Here is a 13899-nt window from a genome sequence, read left to right on the forward strand (position 1 = left end):
ATCTCTGTACTGTGACATCACTGTGTTTATTATCTCTGTACTGTGACATCACTGTGTTTATTATCTCTGTACTGTGACATCACTGTGTTTATTATCCCTGTACTGTGACATCACTGTGTTTATTATCTCTGTACTGTGACATCACTGTGTTTATTATCCCTGTACTGGGACATCACTATGTTTATTATCCCTGTACTGTGACATCACTGTGTTTATTATCCCTGTACTGTGACCTCACTATGTTTATTATCCCTGTACTGTGACATCACTGCGTTTATTATCCCTGTACTGTGACATCACTGTGTTTATTATCTCTGTACTGTGACATCACTGTGTTTATTATCTCTGTACTGTGACATCACTGTGTTTATTATCTCTGTACTGTGACATCACTGTGTTTATTATCTCTGTACTGTGACATCACTGTGTTTATTATCTCTGTACTGTGACATCACTGTGTTTATTACCCCTGTACTGTGACATCACTGTGTTTATTATCTCTGTACTGGGACATCACTATGTTTATTATCCCTGTACTGTGACATCACTGTGTTTATTATCCCTGTACTGTGACATCACTATGTTTATTATCCCTGTACTGTGACATCACTGCGTTTATTATCCCTGTACTGTGACATCACTGTGTTTATTATCTCTGTACTGTGACATCACTGTGTTTATTATCCCTGTACTGTGACATCACTGTGTGTATTATCTCTGTACTGTGACATCACTGTGTTTATTATCCCTGTACTGTGACATCACTGTGTTTATTATCTCTGTACTGTGACATCACTATGTTTATTATCCCTGTACTGTGACATCACTGTGTTTATTATCCCTGTACTGTGACATCACTATGTTTATTATCCCTGTACTGTGACATCACTGCGTTTATTATCTCTGTACTGTGACATCCCTGTGTTTATTATCTCTGTACTGTGACATCCCTGCGTTTATTATCCCTGTACTGTGACATCACTGTGTGTATTATCTCTGTACTGTGACATCACTGTGTTTATTATCCCTGTACTGTGACATCACTGTGTTTATTATCTCTGTACTGTGACATCACTGTGTTTATTATCTCTGTACTGTGACATCACTGTGTTTATTATCCCTGTACTGTGACACCACTGTGTGTATTATCTCTGTACTGTGACATCACTGTGTTTATTATCCCTGTACTGTGACATCACTGTGTTTATTATCCCTGTACTGTGACATCACTGTGTTTATTATCCCTGTACTGTGACATCACTGTGTTTATTATCTCTGTACTGTGACATCACTGTGTTTATTATCCCTGTACTGTGACATCCCTGCGTTTATTATCCCTGTACTGTGACATCCCTGCGTTTATTATCTCTGTACTGTGACATCACTGCGTTTATTATCCCTGTACTGTGACATCACTGTGTTTATTATCTCTGTACTGTGACATCACTGTGTTTATTATCTCTGTACTGTGACATCACTGTGTTTATTATCTCTGTACTCTGACATCACTGTGTTTATTATCTCTGTACTGTGACATCACTGTGTTTATTATCTCTGTACTGTGACATCCCTGCGTTTATTATCCCTGTACTGTGACATCACTGTGTTTATTATCTCTGTACTGTGACATCACTGTGTTTATTATCCCTGTACTGTGACATCCCTGTGTTTATTATCTCTGTACTGTGACATCCCTGCGTTTATTATCCCTGTACTGTGACATCACTGTGTTTATTATCTCTGTACTGTGACATCACTGTGTTTATTATCTCTGTACTGTGACATCACTGTGTTTATTATCTCTGTACTGTGACATCACTGTGTTTATTATCTCTGTACTGTGACATCACTGTGTGCATTATCCCCATACTGTGTGCATTCTTGTACTGTGACATCACTGTGTTTATTATCTCTGTACTGTGACATCACTATGTTTATTATCCCTGTACTGTGTGCATTCTTGTACTGTGACATCACTGTGTTTATTATCTCTGTACTGTGACATCACTATGTTTATTATCCCTGTACTGTGACATCACTGTGTTTATTATCCCTGTACTGTGACATCACTATGTTTATTATCCCTGTACTGTGACATCCCTGTGTTTATTATCTCTGTACTGTGACATCACTGTGTTTATTATCTCTGTACTGTGACATCACTATGTTTATTATCCCTGTACTGTGACATTACTGTGTGCATTATCTCCCATACTGTGACATCACTGTGAGCATTATTCCTGTACTACATTATCAATTTTTCAATGAAAATAATCATCTTCTGAAATCGCTGTTCAGGGTGAAAATGGTGGAATGGGGCCCCTTCAAAGCATTGCTATGGAGCCCCATGGGTATTTGTGTTTCGAATCCTCACTGTTTTCAATATCTCTGCTTGCTCATGGTGAAGGAAAAAAAATGTCTGCAGTGAACCCACACTTAGGTAGTCCTGTTCTTAGCTGAGAAGTGGATACAATTGTATCCAGTCTAGACAATGCTCTCTGCTACAATGTATCAGTCTGAAGTCTTTTGCCTGCACTGGATATAACTGAACCAGCTTCTCAGCCGAGAGCGGGTGTGACTTTATACAGGTATGCTGACTTTTCCCTCCCAGGCCAGGTAGATCCGGCACAGCCCTGAATTCTGCGTATAATAGGAGGAGCCTCGCAGAGGGGAGAAGAGCTGGCGCTCTGCACGAAGCCTGGGTGACTCTGTGACTAAGTGATAGCTCCATGGCTGTTTAATGGTTGCAGTCTGTCGTGATATCCCAACTCCCAGAGCTGACATTATAATGGCCAATGCTCCCTGCTTTGATCATACCAGTGCTGCAGGTGAGGAGGAGTTAATCTCTGGTTCTGTCTCACCCGCAGTGGTGAAAATAGCCCAGAGCGGAGATGGGTTTTAATGTTGCACAGAGATACTGGAAGAAGATGGAGAGTAAAAGGCCCAAAATACTCCTCTCATGCAGCCCAGAGGACACATTAGTGTAAGACGGCGGCTTTAATGTGGGAAATGGAACGGTAGACGCTGTTCTCTGTTCTGCCCTGATATTTATGATGTCAGATCTGGCACTGTGCATGTAACGAAGCAACAAAGGCTGCAGCTCCGAGTAATCTGACTGGTTGTCAGCAACCACAAGATGATGGGTAATGAATGTCTGGAGTCAGGTCATTGCTAGGAAGTTTAGGTTGCGGTTGTGCCATCATTGCAGGTTATAAATATAACACAGAAGGGGTGGAGCGAATGAAACGTACAAATGTATCTTTATTTACACTGCAGCGGATACATTGTATACATCGGTCATACAGTGTATCCATTACAATGGACTGGAAACCCAGTATTCTTCTGATCACCCTGCAAATGACCATTGAACGGGTTGTCTGCTTTTTACTATTACTACTGTCCTGAGGACAGGTCATCCATAGTAAAAAGCAGACAACCCCTTTAAAGGAAATATGGCACCATAAGCCAGAAAGCGAAACATTTCCTTTTTTTTTTAATCTGTTTTTATTTTCTGATTGTAGATATTTTTATTCTATATCCTGAACATGATTATGGGGGCATGCTCTGTGACCTGTGCAGAGGTCAAAAGGGAACAGATAAGCTGTGATATCATTCTGTTATCTGTGTATATAGGGTGATATGTGTCATTATCATCCTGCCTGTAATGATAAGCAGATAACTGTGGTAAAGTGATCTGTACAGACCAAGAAGTGATGCCTATTATTAGGCTTAGTGGCCAGTGTGAAAACTGATGGATTAAATATATATATATATATATATATATGTATATATATATATATTATATATATATTTTTATATATATATATATAGTGACATGGAAAATTAAAAATAACCACCAAAAATTCCTTATAAATAGTTCAACATGAAAGCATAATTTAAACAAGAGGTAATTTTCTGATTACATATTCCCTTTAAAGACTATGTACACCTTTGGGGGCAATTTTAGTTTTATTACATTGTACTCATTTTATGCTAAAAATCATTTTTTCAATTAGTCTTTCTGTACAGAGCTGAGATGCTCTAGTAGCAGCCTCTGGATTTTCTCTCTCTTCCGTCAGTTGGGGAGTTGACGGACTCCTTATCTCTGAAATTATAAATACTCATAATAGATCAGTTCTTATCTTACTGATAAGAATGTGGCTTAAATAAGTGTTGATCTCCTCTTAGGGCTCATTCAGACAGCCGTATGCTGTCCGCAAAAATGCGGATCAGTTTTTTTGCGGACAGTTCAGCAACTTCAATAGGGCCATGTCCTGATTTGCACTGACAAGTATAGAACATGTTTCATTATTTTAATGAGCCGTGCAATGGAAGAAAAGGGCCCCATAGAAATGAATGGGACAGCATCTAATCCGCAAAAAAAAACGGATCCGCATTTTTGCGGACAGCATATGGTCGTCTGAATGAGCCCTTAGTAGTTTAGTGAGAAGGTTTTATTAGATGACCGGCACAAAGTGAAAGTACCAGTCACACAGTTAGGAAAACAGTTAACCGATTGTGACAGAACAGCTCAATATTTTTAATAAAAGCCAATTGAAAATATGATTTTTAGCCAAAATGAGTAAATGCAATCATAAACAAAAATTGCTTCCGCAGGTGTACAGAGCCTTTAAGTCAATGCAGTCTTATAATGGGTAGTTAAAAAGGCTTTTCTAACTGATTTATACAAATCAGTATCTGATGAGAAGGGTCCATCACTCGGGATCCCCAACGATTAACTTTTTAGGAGGTCGCAACCTCCTTACAGCTTACTACACCATCCGTTGTATAGTGGCTGTGCTTGGTATCACAGCTCGGCCCCATTAGCGCAAGGTAAGTGGAGTATTTACAACATTACTTGGCATTATATGTGGAATGTGGAAATTTCTCTTAAAGGGCAGTTCCACATAAAAGTCTCCTGGGGTCCTTCACTAGTACACGACATACAGTCCAGGTCCGTACGGACGCAGTCGTCTGCTTTATCAGCTCTTGTTACGTCTTTTGCACAACCTTGAGTAGTTGTTTGTAGCAGAATGTCAGAAGAAACATCTTATCTTCATTCCATAGAATCCTAACTAAAATGCTGCAGACAGTTGTGGTCTATGGTCCTTAAAGGGCAAATGGGATCCCTCTGCTGGCTTAGTGGTTAGTACTATTGCTTGACAGCACAGGGGCTCCTCCACTGGCTCTCTAGTACTGTCTCCTGGCAGCACTGGGGCTCTTTAGCTGGCTCAGTGGTTAGTTCTGTCTCCTGAAAGCACTGGGGCTGCTCCGCTGGCTCAGTGAGTAGTAGTCTCCTGACAGCACTGGGGCTCCTCCGCTGGCTCAGTTAGTAGTAGTCTCCTGACAGCACTGGGGCTCCTCCGCTGGCTCAGTGAGTAGTACTGTCTCCTGAAAGCACTGGTGCTCCTCCGCTGGCTCAGTGAGTAGTACTGTCTCCTGAAAGCACTGGGGCTCCTCCGCTGGCTCAGTGAGTAGTACTGTCTCCTGACAGCACTGGGGCTCCTCCTCTGGCTCAGTGAGTAGTAGTCTCCTGAAAACACTGGGGCTCCTCCTCTGGTTCAGTGAGTAGTAGTCTCCTGACAGCACTGGGGCTCCTCCGCTGGCTCAGTGAGTAGTAGTCTCCTGACAGCACTGGGGCTCCTCCGCTGGCTCAGTGAGTAGTAGTCTCCTGACAGCACTGGGGCTCCTCCTCTGGCTCAGTGAGTAGTAGTCTCCTGACAGCACTGGGGCTCCTCCTCTGGTTCAGTGAGTAGTACTGTCTCCTGAAAGCACTGGGGCTGCTCTGCTGGCTCAGTGAGGTGTCCTGTCTTCTGACCACACTTAGGTTCCTTTGCTGGCTCAGTAAGTAGTACTGTCTCCTCACAGCACTCGGGTTCCTCTGCTGGCTCAGGGAGTAGTACTATCTTTTGACAACATTGGGATTCCTCCACTGGCTCAGCGGGTAGTACTATCTTCTGACAGCTCTGGGGCTGCTCTGCTGGCTCAATGAGTAGTACTATCTCCAAGAGGCACTGGGTTCTTACACTGGCTCAATGGTTATTACTGTCCCTGGAACCCTGTTATCCAGGTCACCGTCTTTCCCATCTTCCCTAACATTTATATAACATAATATTATTGCTTACCATACATTATTTTTCTACCTACCTGTACTGACCTGGAGTGCACTAGAGAAGAAGACAGAGAGTGTAATAGTTATGTCTGTCCATCAATATATTTAAAGTGGGCCTCTCACTTCTGCTGACATGTCTGTTTTACTAACAACTTGCAGTTCCCAAGTAATAACAATTCTGGAGCATCCATTCTTATGACTCTATGTTGTATCATTCCTCTGTTATTCCCACTAGAAGTTGTGAATTAATTACTAGCAGTTTGCAATGAAGGTCCAGCTGGGTGTTACCAGTTGCGGTGTGTCCCCTGCACAGCCTGCCACTGATAGCACTGACTGCATAGTTGAACTGTGCAGGGACACCCCACCCACCCTTTCTCCAACTGGTAACACCCAGCTGGACCTTCATTGTAAACCGCTGGCAGTTCATTCACAGACTTCTTTTAAGGGCATCTGTCATATGTCTGGTTTAAGTGGTCTGGTTTAAGTGGTCCTGCTGGCAGGTGGCCTTTAAATGGTGGCACCCATTAATTGAGAAGGCGACATGACTGCTGTGAATGCTGCAGATGGTAGTGGCTTTTGTCAGTGGAAGTTGTCAGTACTGGCAGAACTCACCCAAAGTCTGGCACCTGCAGAAATGTATGTTGTATAAGATGGGTTTCTATATTCCAAACCCCTTGCGTCTCCCTGGGGATAAGCGCCACCAATGACTTTTGGCAGCTCCTCATCTATTTGTCTCCTTTCTGGTAGCATGCTTGTCTCTGACTCGTAGGAGCGACTTTCAGATTCCTGTATCCTCCATGGCCTTGTCCAACCATCTACATACATGTCTCTGACTCTATAAAGTTACAATGTATCACCGACCGTTTCTGATTCATCCGTCACATTCGGGGAAGGCGTCCTTGTTATAGTGGCCATATTGGTTTTCTCGCCTCTTTTTCGGGAACAGCACTGGGGCTTGTAGCATTGTGGCCCTTCCAATAGCTCATTTGTTACTAATGCCTCCTGACAGCTCTGGGGCCCACCTGCTCTGTGTGTAGTATAGCCTTCCTCCTGCTGGCTCAGTGGTTACTATTGCTACTTTGTAACGTTAGGGCCCATCCCTAGGCACTGGGCTTTATAGTGCTTCCTTGCAGCAGGAAAACCCTTCTGCTGACTCATTTGTTAGTATTACCTGGCAGCCCAGGGGCTTCTTCACTGGCTCAGTGGCTAATACTGCCTCTTGGAAGCACTGGGGCCCTTCCACTTGCTCAGTCCCTAGTACAGTCTAATCGCAGCACTGGGGCCCTTCCACTTGCTCAGTCCCTAGTACAGTCTAATCGCAGCACTGGGGCCCTTCCACTTGCTCAGTCCCTAGTACAGTCTAATCGCAGCACTGGGGCCCTTCCACTTGCTCAGTCCCTAGTACAGTCTAATCGCAGCACTGGGGCCCTTCTACTTGCTCAGTCCTTAGTACAGTCTAATCGCAGCACTGGGGCCCTTCCACTTGCTCAGTCCTTAGTACAGTCTAATCGCAGCACTGGGGCCCTTCTACTTGCTCAGTCCCTAGTACAGTCTAATCGCAGCACTGGGGCCCTTCCACTTGCTCAGTCCCTAGTACAGTCTAATCGCAGCACTGGGGCCCTTCCACTTGCTCAGTCCCTAGTACAGTCTAATCGCAGCACTGGGGCCCTTCCACTTGCTCAGTCCCTAGTACAGTCTAATCGCAGCACTGGGGCCCTTCCACTTGCTCAGTCCCTAGTACAGTCTAATCGCAGCACTGGGGCCCTTCTACTTGCTCAGTCCTTAGTACAGTCTAATCGCAGCACTGGGGCCCTTCCACTTGCTCAGTCCTTAGTACAGTCTAATCGCAGCACTGGGGCCCTTCTACTTGCTCAGTCCCTAGTACAGTCTAATCGCAGCACTGGGGCCCTTCTACTTGCTCAGTCCTTAGTACAGTCTAATCGCAGCACTGGGGCCCTTCCACTTGCTCAGTCCTTAGTACAGTCTAATCGCAGCACTGGGGCCCTTCTACTTGCTCAGTCCCTAGTACAGTCTAATCGCAGCACTGGGGCCCTTCTACTTGCTCAGTCCCTAGTACAGTCTAATTGCAGCACTGGGGCCCTTCTACTTGCTCAGTCCTTAGTACAGTCTAATCGCAGCACTGGGGCCCTTCCACTTGCTCAGTCCCTAGTACAGTCTAATTGCAGCACTGGGGCCCTTCCACTTGCTCAGTCCCTAGTACAGTCTAATTGCAGCACTGGGGCCCTTCCACTTGCTCAGTCCCTAGTACAGTCTAATCGCAGCACTGGGGCCCTTCCACTTGCTCAGTCCCTTGTACAGTCTAATCGCAGCACTGGGGCCCTTCCACTTGCTCAGTCCCTAGTACAGTCTAATCGCAGCACTGGGGCCCTTCCACTTGCTCAGTCCTTAGTACAGTCTAATCGCAGCACTGGGGCCCTGTTAAGTGGTTGGTAGTGGCTCTTTGGAATATTATGGCTTCTTTGCTAGCTCAGTGGCTATTACTGTGAAATACTGGGGCTCCTGTGCTGACTAAGTGGTTAAAACTGGCTTTTTGCAGCAGTCCAGTGGCTCATTAGTTAGTACTGTCTTCTGGCAGCACCGGGGTTCTTTAGCTGGCTCAGTAGCTATTACCGTCTTCTGGCAACACTGGGGCTCCTTGGCTGGCTGAGTGGTTAGTACTGGGGCTTCTTTTCTGGCTCAGTGGCTGTTACTGTATCCTGACAATACTGGGGCCTCCTCTGACTCAGTGGTTAGTAGTGTCTTCTGGCCGCACTGGTGACCTTGAACTGGCTCAGTGATTATTACTGCCACCAGGGCCCTGTTTTGGAATCCAACCTAGTGAAGACCTGTATATGATTTTCATGTCCTTCCAGTGTTTTTGTGACTTATTCCCAATAACCTTGCTTCCTATTTAAAAATGTCAGTGGATTTTGGTTTTCAGTGCCCTAGATTGCAAGCTCTTTTGCTCCACTTTCCCTGACTGTTCCAGTCCAGATCGCTGGTCATAGTCTTACATTTCCTGTTTTTGCAGAATATTCCAGAGCAGAGCGCCCCGTCTGGGCTCGGCGAGCGGCTGCAGCAGTTGTACAGCGATGTGATTGTCGTGCAAGAGCAGCAGGAGCCGGAATCGGCAGGTGAGAAGAAAGGGTTAATAAAAATCCATCAGCGACTCTTTCTATAGTCACATTGTTCTGGTTCTTGAAAAGCTGGGTGACAACCAGTATGGCTGCCATTACACTGGAGACATCCAGCTCTCCCAGTTCTAAATGAATGGGGATTTATGGCTGCAAACAAGAAAACGGGTCTGACAACCTCTGCTGGAGCTGGGATCGTGGCCTCATCGGTTGTCACCCTGTATAACCATATCATTCCGGGTTAAGGAAAAATGATAACCAGATTCTGAAGGGACATTCTGATAGAAACAGAAGGCCGCCAGTTTTATTTTCTTATGTCCGGACCCCTTTATACAGTATGAAGACCCCAAACCAGATCACTGCATATTAAGACACCAGACTTAAAAGTGGCCCCGTGTTGTAGGCGGGTCCAAAACAGAATATACTGCCCCAAAAGCTGCCCCTCTGTGGGGGTCATTAATAGCTGACATTTTATGTCTTCCTCCGGTTGATTAAAGCCTCATGCACACGGCCGTTGTTTTGGTCCGCATCCGAGCCGCAGTTTTTGCGGCCTCAGATATGGACCCATTCACTTCAATGGGGCCGTAAAAGATGCGGACAGCGCTCCATGTGCTGTCCGCATCCGTTGCGCCGTTCCGTGGTCCGCAAAAAAAATATAACCTGTCCTATTCTTGTCCGTTTTGCCGACAAGAATAGTATATAAATGGCTGTCCGTGCGAAACGCACACGGACGCCATCCGTGTTTTGCGGATCCGCCATTTGCGGACCGCAAAACACACAGCGGTCGTGTGCATGAGGCCTTAGATATGCAGCAGGGGGTTCAGGAGGTGAGATGCCGGCGACAGCAGGTGAATTAAGAAGGGCCTGTGCAGTCGCTGGACATGAGCACCTGATTCTCACAGTTTAATTACTCCTAAGAGCCCATTATGTACCCGGCCAGCGGCAGACAGGAGGACTTGGGCATCGGTCCTCCAAGAAATTTCCCTGTAAGGTCTATGGCGCCTCCGCCCCTGACCAGCACCCCTTGTGTTTGCAGACCCCAGACTATCCCTTCACAGACCTCAGACCAGACGCTCCTGCGTTTCCCTCCACTCCTGGGCACTGCCATAGACAATGTTTTCTGCTGCGGTGCCCAGGAATGGAGGGGTGAACAGGAAATTTGAGGGGATGGTTTACGAGGAGTCTCCTGACCAGTATGGTACTGGTCTCCATACAGAAGACAAGTCCCTGTAGATCGGACCTGGCAGCAGAACACATTTTGTAGGCAGCGTGGTTTGGGTAACTGTATGTAAATGGTGCTTTAGGGCATTGCCCCAATCTGATGTATGCAGGACATGTACACCATTCATTGGGGTATCCTGTGATCAGGTGCAGGAGATGGAGCCCGCCCGCGGTCAGAACAGTCGCTTGAAGGTAACAGCCGCATGACAGACCCAGCTCAGCAAGATGTGGACGATGGTCAGACACAGAAACCCCCCCAGGTGAGCTGAGATCACCCACACACGTGGCACACACGTGGCATTACACCAGAGCCTGCGCTATACAGACACTGAACCAGCACAGGACGGCAGAAAGAAATGACATCCTGCCGCCTAAACGCTAACAAAAGGCCTAAATAATTTTAAATGCAGCTCTGGATGTGAATGGAGTATGAGAATTTACATCAAGGCAGAATACCCTTTTGCAGAAAGAGAATCATTTAAAGGAGGCATGTCTGGATAGCCTGCAGCCATTAGGGCATGCTGGGAGTTGTAGTTTTGCAACAGCTGGAGGGCCACAGGTTGAGCATCCCTGATTTAAAGTGACGGTTCACCTTTAAACATCTTCTGACATGTCATTGAGATGTTGGTGAGACGGGAAGATGTTTCCAGATGATCCTGGCTGCAGTTCAGATTAGGCCTATAACATCCTGAGCGAGATCCGCAGCTTCCTGTGACCTTGAGGACTTGCTATCTCCCTGCACTGTAACATTGGATTCACAGCTCCCCTCGCGTTTCCTCTCTAGTCACGGTGGACTAACACAGCAGAGCCCAGTGTCCCACCTCATGATGTCAGCGCCGCATGATGTCATCGGCAGGACGACTGCTGCAGTGCACTTTTGTGAAGTTTCTAAGAGAAGGCGAATGCACTGACGGGGGAGAAGCTGTGAGGTTTTTGCTCTGCCGATCACCGGGAACGTTGTGACCCAGGAGATCCTTTGATCCCATGCCCACTACTGTCTTGTGACCTCCTGAGCTCACTGTATGCGACCAGTCAGGTCACTGCGCTCACAAGCTGAGACACCGGCAAGCGGCGAATGTTTCCAGGCTCCTCTGAAGAACCACTCAATGACGGACCGAGCCCTTTGAAGGAGACCAGACCCTAGTAACTCATGTGTTAGGCCATGTTCACACCCTGCGGTTTGGGTGCTTTTTCCAGAAGTAGCACATTCTAAGGTAAATAAGTGGTTAATGATTAGGAATCAACCAGCTAATAGAAGGGTCCCAAGCAGGTGACCTCCTCAGTGACAGTCAGATGCCCTATTACACATGTGAGCCTTAGGTCTCATGCACACGGCCGTTGTTTTGGTCCGCATCCGAGCCGCAATTTTGGCGGCCTCAGATGTGGACCTATTCACTTCAACGGGGCCATAAAAAATGCGGACAGCACTCCGTGTGCTGTCCGCCTCCGTTGCGCCGTTCCGTGGTCCGCAAAAAAATATAACCTGTCCTATTCTTGTCCGGGATTTGCGAACAAGAATAGGCATTTATATTGAAGGCTGTTTCGCAAATTGTGGAACGCATCCGTGTTTTGCGGACTGCAAAACACACAACGGTCGTGTGCATGAGGCCTTACGGTGGGATCTGCCAGAATCAGGGCGGCTGCGATTATTACCCCGGTTTGGCGCCGGCACCTGACATTAAGCTGTGCCCCTCTGCAGAGCACCCTTCCTGGGTTTCTTTGCAACACTGGCACATACTGAAAAATTCTACTTAAAGGGGCATTATGAGATTTTTTTATTTATTTGACGTCTCCCTTTGATGGGAAAATCTATTTTTCCATTGAACGGTATTAAAATATGCGTACCGGTCCGGCGCTGCGCTTCCCGCTCAACTGATGCTCCAGGCACCTCCGGGATTTTCCCATCAAGGGGAGACGTCAAATAAAAAATAAAAAATCTCAGAATAGACCTTTTAAGGAGAGGTGAGGTGTGCAAGCTTTTGGACAGTTACGTTACAAGGCTTTCTGGTTTCCTTCATTTCTCACAGCTGAGGGTTTGTTACAGTTGTATCCAGTCTAGACCATTCTCTGTGAACTAAACACATCAGCAGCACCAATCTCTCTCCTGTCCTGATAGACTGTTACATTGTATCAGTGCAGTTAAAATGTATCAGTCTGGACTGGCAAGGAATTATTCAGACTAGATACAAATGTAGCAAACCCTCAGCTGGGAGAAGTATTAGGTCTGTACAGATTTTCTGCCTCATCAGGGATGTCAAACTTGTGGCCCTCCAGCTGTTGCAAAACGACAACTCCCCGGATAGCTGTAGGATGTCCACACATGACGGAAGTTGTAGTTTTGCAACAGCTGAAGGGCCACCAGTTTGACATCCCTGCTCTAGATATGAATGAGAATGAAATGTGGAGAAATTGAAATTGCTGAACTTATTGATCTATACCAGGGGTCTGCAACCTCTGGCACTGCAGCTATTGTGAAACTACAACTCCCAGCATGCTCCCTTGGCTGTTCGTGGAAATGTATGGAGCATGCAGGGATTTGCTTGCTCACCCCAGCTGTATACCGTTGTATTGGGGATGTCAGGACCGGCAGGGAGCATCGATCTCTCCTTTGTCCGGATATGACTAATGTATATCTTGTCTTACACAGGAGCCTCCAGATGACGTGCTCACACTGACACAGCGCCCCTCAGTTGTTGTATCCAAGGCTAAGAAAAGGAAAGCCAAGGGGCTGTTCAAATGACAGACGGCAGCAGGAGGGGGTGCGACGCTAAACACAGGACAGGAGCCACGGCCCTGCATCTTCCAGCATCACCTCTTGTCATTGATTCACTGCAGATGATAGGTTTCCATCTGATAAGCTGTGGCCCCCTAGTGGTTAAGAGGCAGATCACACTCACCTGGTGAGGTTCCTCTATGTGTAGGTCAGGCATCTGCTGTGGATTCTCATCTTATACCCAGGACCTCGGCTACAGGTTTACATGTTTTAATAAGGCAATCATTTCCAATAAATGTGTTTTCTAAGAAATCTGTCATCTGATGGTTTTTATTTTCATAATGAGAACATCAACAGCATGAGATGATCTGCAGAAATAGGGCTGTGACAGTCTGCAGAGTGTACGGCCTTTTCTGAGTTCATTGGCAAATGATCACTTACTACAGGCTGATGATGCCACCAAGACGGCCCAGTCCTTCTATCTGGGTTACATTCCTCTCCATTTCTAGATTGCAGGCCTTTCAGGACAGGTATCGTAATACATTGAGCAGGGTGTACAGCAGCACAGAGTGTTTTAAAAGAGAAGTGTACTGAAATGGTGGGAGGTCACAGAAAAGCCACCTAAAAATGGAGCACAGTTCCCAGCAGCACAGAGTATTTAACTAGAGGAGTGTTCTGATCTTGTGGAAGGTCACAGACTGAAGGTTATATATAGTGAA

General features: G+C 46.1%; 1 protein-coding gene across 2 annotated transcripts in view; it reads left to right on the plus strand.

The window, feature by feature from the left end:
• The window catches only part of NHEJ1 (non-homologous end joining factor 1), an 83881-nt gene extending 70407 nt beyond the window's left edge, over positions 1-13474 (plus strand). For both annotated transcript variants that reach the window (XM_040440109.1, XM_040440110.1), the window contains exons 6-8: positions 9144-9246; positions 10615-10727; positions 13115-13474. In XM_040440109.1, coding sequence (XP_040296043.1) covers positions 9144-9246; positions 10615-10727; positions 13115-13207 — 309 coding nt within the window. In that variant the 3' untranslated portion in view covers positions 13208-13474. The remainder of the gene's footprint in view (positions 1-9143; positions 9247-10614; positions 10728-13114) is intronic.
• Positions 13475-13899: the final 425 nt, after the last annotated feature.

The sequence above is a fragment of the Bufo bufo genome, chromosome 7 (genome assembly GCF_905171765.1).
Source record: "Bufo bufo chromosome 7, aBufBuf1.1, whole genome shotgun sequence".
Lineage (NCBI taxonomy): Eukaryota > Metazoa > Chordata > Amphibia > Anura > Bufonidae > Bufo > Bufo bufo.